We start from the raw sequence: 10,320 nt of genomic DNA on the forward strand, positions 1-10,320 counted from the left end.
CGGTCCACACAGGCGTCCAGTCACAACCGAGAACTTTATTGGACACGGCTCGGCTCCAGGACCTCGCAGGCCCAGCACACTGGCCCGCGGCCCCCGACAGCCAGGGCTGGAGGAGGGTGGTTCGATCCAAAGAGTCTCGGAGCAAACGGCAACCCCACAACGCAACACTCGACCTAAGATTACTATATAGTTGGGGACGGAGGGCTGCTCCACAGACGTATGAACAGATCAAATCTTTATAAATAAGAAACATCCAGTGAAGAGAAAATGACAACTCTAATTCACCCTTCTACAGAGCGCTCTAGGGCAGATGAGTGGGGGCGGCCGGAGGCCCGGATGGGTAAGGAGTGGGCCCGGATGTCCACGGCACGGGGCGGGGCGGGGGCGAGGCCGGGGTAGCAGACAACGGGCACTAGGACACTGCGCATTTACAAGACCGACTACTGGGGGGGCGGCGGCCCCGTGCGTGTGTGTCAGGCTGTTCATTTCGGAATGAGGGGTGGTCTTTACATCGTGTTCTGTGGCTGGTGCGCTCGGAGAGGGGCTACTTTGTGGAGAGGATAAGGGCAACGATGAGACCGTAGAGGCCGAGCACCTCGGCGAAGATGAGGATCAGGATCATGCCCACGAATAGCCGGGGCTGCTGGGCAGTGCCACGCACACCAGCGTCCCCCACGATGCCAATGGCAAAGCCAGCTGCCAGCCCGCTGAGGCCCACGCTCAGGCCAGCACCCAGTTGGAGGAAACTCCTGGGGGAGAGAAGACACCGGATAGACGTCAGCCACCTGCCAGGGGAAGCAAGTCACCAGCCCGACGCCCCCTCCCCAGCCCTCCCAGCCCCGTGCAGTGGCCTCGCCCGAGGCAGGACATGACCTATGGGGAGGGGCCCGGCACTCACCTGTAGAGAGTGATGCCATCATTCAGGGAATTAGCGATGAGGACGGCCACCACCAGCCCGTAGATGGCGATGATACCAGCCATGACCACTGGGATGATGGACTTCATGATCAGTTCTGGCCGCATGACAGACATGGCCGCGATGCCAGTGCCACTCTTGGCTGTACCGTAGGCGGCACCCAGGGCTGTGGGGAGGGGGCAGGAAAGGCAAGGTGAGCTCAGAGCACCTGGGGCCAGGACCCTGGGGGTAGTAGCTGTGGCACAGCCGAGAGACGCCGTAAGTTATCACCGACAAGGTGAGATGAAGCTGGCACCCAGCTCAGGGCAGGAGGTGGCCCTCGGGGGCAAGAGCTACAGCTGGGCATGCAGGGAGCTCAGGCAGCTGTCTCCTTCCTCCAACAGAGGCCCTTAACGGCAGTCCCGCCTATCTGGGCTCCTGCTCCGCTGTCTAACCTTGGCCCCAACGTCCCAGAGACCCCAGTACAGCTGCCCACGGCCTAAAAGGTGGAGCTCTGACAGGCCCAGCAGAGGAGCCCAGTCACATGGAGAGACAGCTGAGGGCATCCTCAGGCACACAGCAGGACTAGGCTCTCAAGTCTGGAAAGAATCCTCTCTGCCATCACCCAGGTGGACCATGAGGCCTTGACAGACCTCCCAGAAGCACGCCTGCATGCACAGAGGCCTTGGGCTCACAGAAGCCTAGATTTCCACCCCCCCCAAGACCTCCAGCAACGAGGCGTGGGGGAACGGGAGGACGTCCGGTCTCCTCTGATGGTACTCCGCCTCGCTCTTGCCAGGGTGTGCTGCCTTCCTCCAATCTCCCTTCTCCTGGCCTCCACGCATGGAGTAACTTTTGCACAGAATAGAGCCACAGCGGGCCCAGGTGGCTCTTCTGACTCCCGCCCTCCAAGGTCTTGCTGCACCGCTTGAGCAAAGGATAACATGGCTCATGGGTTTCAGAAAAGACGTGGACACTCCTGACCATCCCTCTGCATGTTTTATTCACCTATTTGGGCCACAAAAAATGCTTCCTCTCTGTGCTCATCACCGAGCAGGGAGGAAGTCAGAGGAGCTCTGGCTTCCCGGGGCTCCAAGCCCGGTGAGGAAACACACATGGCCGCTCCAAGCACAGCAACACGTTCTAGAAGAGTGGGGAGGCCCGTGGGAGTGGGGGAAGGGCTCCATAGAGAAAGTGACGTTTGAGGAAGAGGCTTGAGTGAGCAAAAATGATTGCAGACAGCACGCACAAATGGAAACGTCCCCCAACGAGGCATCACACTGGGAGCTAGCAGAAAGAGAAAAGAAGTAGGGGTGGGAGCAGAAGGATTTCCACTCCAACACGCCTAGACACTCGGCACCTTTAACCTGGGGCTCAGGGCTGGTCTTCAGGCAGCTCTTCCGGGAACTCTCCTGGTTGCAGTGCATTCTGGGGGCTGCTACTGCAGGCCCCGCACCACATCGGGCTACGTCAAGTGCATGCAAGGAGCCAGTGCCATGGTTTGTCACTCAAGCGGGAGAGCACAGGTGATGAGTGTCACTGAGTAAGGCACCGATTACTGGGAAGTTAGCATCCCAGGTAGCAGGACACGGCCAGAGGTGGAAAGTGAGCGGGGCCCTTCTCCAGAAGGCAGCAGGGAGATCGTGTGGCTGAGGGTGGGGCCGCCACGACAGGAACAAAGGGAAGAAACAGGGCTGACCATCAGGATGGAAAAGCAGCCTGGCCTGGGCAGCAGCAGGTGTCCCGGAAAACCCTGGATGCCAGCTCTGGAGGCCAAGCCTCACCAGGTCCCAGATCGAGCAGGGAACAGAAAGAGTGCAATCAGGAGGCAGTTCCAAGAACAAAGCACCAAACGCAGGGTGCCTGCCAGCCGGGAGGAAGTCAGAGATTACGGTAAAGGAGCAACTGACAAACTTGTGGAAGACCTGATGAAGAAAGAGTTGACAGGACTTCTGTCACAAGAAAAAAGGGGAAGCAGGAAGGAGATCAGGCCCCACAGGAGCAGGCAGCACCAATCCTCAGGGGCCTGGGGCAACAAAAAAGCCCTAGACCAGTGATACCCTGTTCTCAGTAGCTTCCAGAGACCTGCTTTCTGATCAGGCTCCATCTGAAAGTATCAAGTTAAGTTCCAGAAAAGGAAGAGATGTACCTGATGACTAGAGCAGGCCAGGAGCTGGGTACAGAAAAAGGGCCCAAGGGGCAAACTCAGGGCTTCGGGAACAAGCAATGACAGCCAGAATTCAAGGAATTCTGGGGCAGGAATGTCTTGTTTTGTTCACTGATGTTCCCCTGTGCCTGGCACACAGTAGGAGCTCACTCGACATTTGCTGAATGAAAGAATGACAGCCATAGGTAACAACGCACACATGGCCAGGCACAGTAGGATCTCAAGAACTGTGGAGGCAAAGAGCAGAAAAGGGGTGGGGGGTTACAGCAGCCTGTCCGTCCGGAAGTGCTGGAAAGCAGACAGCCCCTTAAGATGTGGAAAGAGCAGAGTTAGCTGGGAGAGAAGGGGAAGTCCAGACCACTTCTCCCACCACAAATGACCCCTTATGTGCACGTGATGGGAAGGGCAGGGTAGGGCTCACTCAGCAACTCATGACTGGCAGACAGGCCCAGGCAGAGGGCGGCCCTCAAGACAGCAGAGTCCCCAAGCCCCCACCTCACAAGTGTTTACAGACAGCACAGGCTGTTTGGAGTTCAAACCCGCCACATACTTGCACAGGGAGCCTCCCCAGCCCACCAGGTAGGGTGGGGCAGGGCGGGGTCATCCAAACCAAAAACCAGACCTACCTAAGGAGGCCCAGAGGAGACCAGGCCAGACCAGTCTACAGGCTTGCAGCAGACTAGGACTCACCTTCCTGGGTCCCACATTCTTGGGCCTGACCCACGTGCCTTTCTCTCAGGTAGACCAGTTTTCACCGAATTCAACACCCATTACCGTCAAGACCTAACTTCAAAAGCAGGGTGCCATCAAGAACCTGGAAGGCCCCTTCTCTTTGCCTAGGGGAGCCCTCCCAATTTCGGACCTGGGAAAAGGGAAGTCATTCATTCATTCATTCATTCAGGCCTAAACGAGACGACTCCCTCCTAAGGACAAAGACCCAATAGGACACTCTATGCCACTCTCTCATTCACCCAGAAGTAGACCCCCGACAAGCGTGCACACACATAGCACTGATGCTGGCCTGCTTCCCAAACACCCGTCCTTCGCCCTTAGCCTGTCCAGACCCCTGCCCCAAACCACACAATCCTAGCCCTGGGCTCCTGCCAGCTGTCAGGACCAACCCCTCTGCCCCATTTTCCCAAACAACCCACACATCCCACAGGGCTACGGGGAAACAGTGACAGGCCGTAACCGGAAGCACCTGCCTCTGGGTACAGACCCACCTGACCCCCGTCGGGGGCGGGCCGCCACAAGGGCGAGAGGTGTGTACCAAGGAGGGGAGCGCCAGGGCCTCATCCCCCGACACCCCAGCCGAACAGGGGGAGCTTCCCGAGGTGTGATGTCACACCTGCCCGCAGGATGGCGGTGGGGGGTGCGGAGCAGGCGCAGGACCGCGCGCCCCCACCCCAGCCTCCCTCCCGCCTCTCCTAGGGCTAAGATGGCAGCGGCGCCGCCGCCCCACCCCCGCACCTACACTGACGGCGGCAGGGCTGCCGGCCCAGGATCCCCGGGAGACCCGTGAGACCCGCACCCCCGCCCAGCCCGCAGGCCCTGCGACTCGCAGCCCTCGGGGCCCCGACCCCCGCCCGCGGTCACGTGAGGCTGGGGACCCCCCCCAACAGCTCGGAATTACGTCAGCGTGACGTCACACCAAGAACCCTAGGGCGACGCGGGCATAAGCTCCGCGAGTCCCGGCGCCCCCAGCCTCCCGAGTCCCTCCTGCCTCGGCGCTCACCGCTGAAGACCATGGCGGCCGAGGCGCCCATGACCGCGAAAAAGGAGGCGTACTCGGGGCCGCTCTTGGCCTCGGACATGTCTGCGGGTGGGGAGAGGGCGAGTTCAGCGGGCCAAGACGGGGGCGAGGACGGGCCGGGCACGGCAAGCGAGCGCAAGGAGAGCAGTCAGGCGGCTGCGAAGGCGACCCGGCCCGTCAGCGGCTGCGCTCTAAATACCAGCACCGCAGAACAAAATGGCGGCCGCAGCCGTGTCACATGACCCGGGCTCCGCCCCTTCGGGCTATACCACTTCGTGCAGGCGGGGGGCGCCACGGCTTGGTACGCCCTAGCGGCCCTCTGACTGCTCCTGCACCGTGCCGCCGTCCAAGCGACCCGGACTCAGGCGTTCTGCCCCACGTCGGCCTCCGCGGACGCGGAGCCGGGCGCTGGCAGCTTCTCGCACCCCTTGGCGTTGGGCCCGTCCGGCTCCCGGGCGGGGGCGGGGCGGTGGCCCTCGTATTAGCATATGGGGCGGGGCGTGGGGTGCCCCGCCTCCTCTGCGGCTGCGAGGCGCCAGCTGGTGCGGCTTTCCTTTACGTTCGCCGAGTGGATTCGGCGGCGAGGTTCTCGCGGCCTTTCTCCGGGCACCCGGGACCGAGGTCTCCCCGGGAAGTCTTCATACTTCAGACGGAGTATGAACAGACGGAGCCGAAATCCCGAGGCCTGGGCGTCGTCCTTTTCTTCTGCTCCGGTCCCCAGGAAAGCCCCTACCCCACCTGTGAACTCCTGGCCTCTCTTCGCAGCCCTCCTGTGCCCCCAGGTCGCCCCACCCCGACCATGTCCCCAGTCTCCTCCAGACACAGACCTACCGGCCCCCGTCCCAGCTATTGGTGACTTCTCTCCTGGCTTCTGAGGAAAAAGAGCCCCCTTCCTGGCATCTGTCCCCTCCTTTGCATCAGGGACCCACCCTTCAGTTGGGGGGCTGTCTCTACCCCCTCAAGATGTAAGCCTGGCTGGTTTGAAACCCTATCAGTGCTGCGACCTGTGGATGATTCCCCAGATTTCTGCATATTCTGGGATCCATTTCCTCCAGCCTGTCCTCACGCAAAGCTGACACCTGCAGGGCTGCATTTATTTCTGGAACAACAGCCAAGTGGTTCCTTCCCATTCTACCCGGCAGCTTGGCCTGGGGTTGGAACTGTCCTGCTGATCCCATGAGGGGTTATCGGCACCCCGACTGGCCGCCTTATCTCTCCCCACCAGCTGTGGTTCCCTTTGCCCTCTTCTTCCTTGCCTTTCAGAACTACCTGGTCCTTGGTCTTCCTTGAGCTCCTGGCCCTGGTCCCAGCACTAAAGGGTTCTCCCTGGAAGTCCTGGGTGGCAGCCTTCTCCATGTGGGCAGTGTGGGGTCAGCACCTCTGCCCACCACCCCACCGGACTCAGCTCCACCTTCCACAACAGCTTCCCTCGTGGCCCCTTCCCATTGGCAAGACTGGGTCCTCCACCATGCCAACTGGCAGCCTGCAGATGTGTCTGGTCTGTCCTGTTTCAAAAGGGAGGAGGCTGCCGTATCCCCGGAGGCCTCTCCACCTTCCTCCGCCACCCTCTTCCCAGACTCTGACTTCTGCAAAGAGAAATCTTCACTCGATGTCTCCACTTCACCCACCCTCCCTCCCAACCCCTTGCCTTTGCCAAGGTCACCTGGGACTTGCCGTTTCTCTAAGCTGAGAGGCGTTTGTCAGGCTGTATGGGGGGGCCTCTTTGCTGCATGGCCCGCTGCCCACTCCACCACACCCCTCCTCTCTCTCCAGCTCACCTCCTACAGCCCGACGCCCTCATTCCTTCTTCCTGGGGTCACAAGGAGGACCGAGGACAGGCCCAGGCCCCGCAGCAGCCTGGCGTCCCTGCAGGTGTCTGGTGAGCCCAGGGTTCCCGCCACCCGCCCTACCCCTAGGCGGTCACTTCCAGCATCTCGCACCGTTCTGTCCCAGCCCTGATGGCGCCCAAGTGCCTGCCACAGGCCTGCCCCTCACAGCTGCAGGCATTTAGGGTGCAGGGCAGGGAGCCAGTGCTGGTTGGGGGAGTGTGCAGGGGGAGACTTCAGACCAGAATTCCTCCGCCAGGAAACCACACAAACACCCAGAGGTGGGCAAAACACGCCCCCCGCCGCCCCCCCGTGGCTGAAATCCTAAGACCCAGGGTGACAGTTCCCTCCTTGGGCTCAGGGAGTATGTCATCGACGCTCACTGTCATCTCATTTTCTGCGCAGGGTGAGGGGGTCACACCAGGTCTCTGGGGGGGGGGACTGCTGACACCTCCAGCCAGCATGTCTCAAAGTGAGCTCTCCCCACCCCCACCTGCTTCCACTCTGTTATTTCCATTTCGGGCAAAAGACGCTCAAACCCGCAGCCTTGAGTCACTCCACTGCTCACTCTTCGTTACTCACCGAGCCCTGAGCTGCTGCTGCTTCCTGGCCGCTAGCTCTGCCCTGCCACCCTCCCCCCCCCCCCCCCCCCACCGCACTGCCCTCAGATCGGGCCTTCCCTCCTGGCCTGGGTCTCCTCACAGCCTCTAACCGGGTCCACCTGCTCAGTCTTAGCCTCCCTCCCCGCAGTGCATTCTTCATCCTGAAGCCGCAGGATCTTTCTAACTGGCACACCTGACCAGTCTCTCCATTCCTGGAATCCTTCCTGTCGCAGGCTGGAGCCTTTGGCGGTCCCCTCCCTCTTATCACCAGCTCCAACCGCCCCCCCCCCAATCTCATCCCAACATGCTGCTCCTTCCTCCCCTGTGCCCTGAGCCTGTATCCCTCTCTGCACCAACTACTCTCCTTCCCTTCTTGCATAAGGAGTGCTACTCGGATCTTTAAAACACCACCTCCTCCAGGAAGCCCTCCTGATCTCTCTTCCTTCCTTCTCAGACCCTTTCTTCATCCCTCACACTCCATCGTTATTTTTTTTTTTTCACTCACTACCTCCTCTACTGAGGGTCGCTGTGCCTCTTTTTCTGTATCTCTGATCCCTGGTAGGGTCTCTGGCACATAAAGCTAATGTTTAGTGGTCACCAAGTGTGTGCCACGGCTGTCCTGAGCCTTTTTAGGGTATTATATAATCCTCATAAAGACCTTTTGAGGAAGATGCCACCATGACTCTCATTTTGTGGACAAGGAAACGGGCCTAGGAAGGTCAAACTTCTTGCCCTGGTCAGCCTGCTAGAGAGGAGTGGAAGTGAAACCCCAACTCCTGGCTGGGCCGAGCTGGTGTGGCTTTCCTCCTCCTCTCGTCTCCTCACAGGGGCTCAGGGAGCATCCAGTGATCAGTGAGAAGGCCAGAAGGGACCCAGGGCACTTTCCCTTTGGCCTCTGAGCACCGGGCAGGTGCTCGGGGCTGTGTGGTGTGTGACCAGGGACACACGTCCCTGCCTTCCCCCTCACAGCTAGGTCCCCAGCTTGAAATCACAGCATTGTTAGCCCCTGGCCTGTCATTGCACAGTGGGGATTTTCAGAAATAAAGGGCGGGCTTTGGGGAACTCAAGCCAGAAATCCCAATAGGGAGAGATTTAGATAGATGGGGTGGGGGTCGGGAGTGTCCTGCGCCCCCGAGGATTCTAATGAGGATAAAAGGACCCACGGTCCCCACCAAAAGATGGTGGGAGAGGGAAGTCCAAGGGGACTCGACAGAACCCTGAGGGAGGGGAGGGGGACAGGTGGGGAGATAAAGACCAGGGATAAATTTCCAAATGATGGGAAAGATGAACTTATCCCAAGGAAGCAATTTCAACAAAGAAAGAAGTGAGTCTGGAGACGGTGGCAGCAGCCTTATCAAGAACGTGAGGAAACTGCAGACAACGAAGCCTGTCACACAGCGTGCCTTCTCCCTGGGGACAGTGCCATTCTTCCGAGTCACAGTGACCACATGGCAAAGGCACAGCGCTAAGAGATGTGGCACCCTCCTCTCTTGGCTCGGCTGGACAAGAGCTCCATGTGGCCCAGGCGAGACAGGGGTGAGGTGAAATGGGACCGCAGTAGTTCCACGGGAGGGGAATGAGCAAAGGCCATTTTTCTTCTATGACTGAAAAAAATTAGGGCTTCTTTTTGGGGCAGTGGGGCACACAACTCTTGATCTCTGCATCATGAGTTCGAGCCCCACGCTGGGTGTAGAGCTTACTTTTAAAAAAATAGGGCTTATAAAATGACAAGATTTTTTTTTTTAATAAAAAGTGTCCAGAAAATAAATTTCAGATGTCCTATGGGAAAATGGAGCAGGTACAACGAGGACCCGACTCCCACCGCCATCACTGGCACAGGGAGCCCGCAGGCCGCACCTGACCGCTGGGGGATGGTGTGCAGCCAGGGCCTGGCACCCGGCCTGGCACAGGGTTCTCAGAAAGGGTGCCCACAAAGGGGATCGCCCGCCCTGGACCCTCCGCCCGGTCTGGGCTCACTCAGCGTTTGCCTCCACCAGTCGGGGGTTACGACGCCCTCCGACCCTCAGCCACTCATCTAATATTTATCGAGCCTCTACGGTGTACAGGCAGCAAGCCAGGCCCTGGCGAATACGGAATCAAGGACGAGGGCTCTTACCCCCAGGGTCTCGCAATCCAGTGGGCACTGGCTGTGCAGACAACGAGGTCCCGACGCTAAACCAGAACTGTGGTTACTGGACACACAGATGACGGGAAAGGGGGGAGGGGCCAGGTGGCTCGGACGGCCCCCGCGGGGTGATCTCTGAACAAGGTCTTAAGAGATGAAGAGGGCTGGGAGCCGGGGAGAGGCACCACCCGGTTTGTACTGGCCTCACAGAGTACGACCACCACGGGGCACAGGGCAGCTGCCGCACTGGGAGCGGGTGTGCACGTCTGCGTGGACGGTTCCTGAAGTGGTCAAGTGACAAGCAGGCGGCTGAGGAAGGGTACACAGGCGTGTTCCCTGAACAGGCACGCAGACGCCACCAACAGTGGTGACCCCGGGGTGGGGGGCGACGGCGAAGATGTCCCTCGTGGACATTCCGGGACCGTATTGCTTTTCTGCCTGGTGCACACTTTACCCTTTGAGAAACTGTGAGACGGGAAGGAATGGGAAGCAAGTACCCAGGGGGCACGGGTTTCCTTTCGGGGGCACAACTAGGTGGCCTGGTGGTTGCACAGCCCTGCGAATGTACCACGTGCCACCGAGTTGGGTCACTTCAAAATGGTTAGGCTCAGTGTGAAAAAGGCCACTAAAACAAAGCCCTTCCATGGCCGCCTAGAGGTGGGGACACAAGCTGGGACACGGCTACCGTGGACCAGGCCCACGAAGGGGCCCACGTGAGGGCAGGTGGTGGGGGGGAGTAGGAGACGAGGGCCCCGGGGAAGACACCGGTCACCGAAGCTGACCCAGCCGAGGGAGGGCAGGCGTCTGAAACGTCAGAGGCCAGGGTCTCAGTGTCAGTCACAAAACGGTGCTAAGCACCCTTACGGAAGAAGTTGTTGCCGCAGGGAGTTTGGGGACATCCCCCAACCGTGGGCCCCAGAAGCCTGGCTCACCCCGTTTCCCGTCCAGAACC

At 59.8% G+C, this 10,320-nt stretch overlaps 1 protein-coding gene across 1 annotated transcript; it reads right to left on the reverse strand.

The window, feature by feature from the left end:
- Nucleotides 1-15: 15 nt before the first annotated feature.
- ATP6V0C (ATPase H+ transporting V0 subunit c) lies at nucleotides 16-5,034 on the reverse strand. The gene is made up of 3 exons (XM_003998932.5): nucleotides 4,798-5,034; nucleotides 899-1,082; nucleotides 16-749 (listed from the first exon to the last, which is right to left on the reverse strand). Exons 1-3 carry the CDS (start codon nucleotides 4,874-4,876, stop codon nucleotides 545-547), a joined length of 468 nt encoding a protein of 155 aa, XP_003998981.1. The 5' UTR covers nucleotides 4,877-5,034; the 3' UTR covers nucleotides 16-544.
- Between the last annotated feature and the right edge of the window lie 5,286 nt (nucleotides 5,035-10,320).

This window comes from Felis catus, chromosome E3, assembly GCF_018350175.1.
Source record: "Felis catus isolate Fca126 chromosome E3, F.catus_Fca126_mat1.0, whole genome shotgun sequence".
NCBI lineage: Eukaryota > Metazoa > Chordata > Mammalia > Carnivora > Felidae > Felis > Felis catus.

Bases quoted from the DNA above. Each gene is read 5' to 3' on its own strand.
- ATP6V0C (XM_003998932.5), bottom strand. From the start codon at position 4,876: ATGTCCGAGGCCAAGAGCGGCCCCGAGTACGCCTCCTTTTTCGCGGTC. The intron at 1,083-4,797 runs GTGAGCGCCGAG...CCCTCCCCACAG, and splicing joins GGCCGCCATGGTCTTCAGCG to CCCTGGGTGCCGCCTACGGT. The intron at 750-898 runs GTGAGTGCCGGG...TCTCTCCCCCAG, and splicing joins GATGGCATCACTCTCTACAG to GAGTTTCCTCCAACTGGGTG.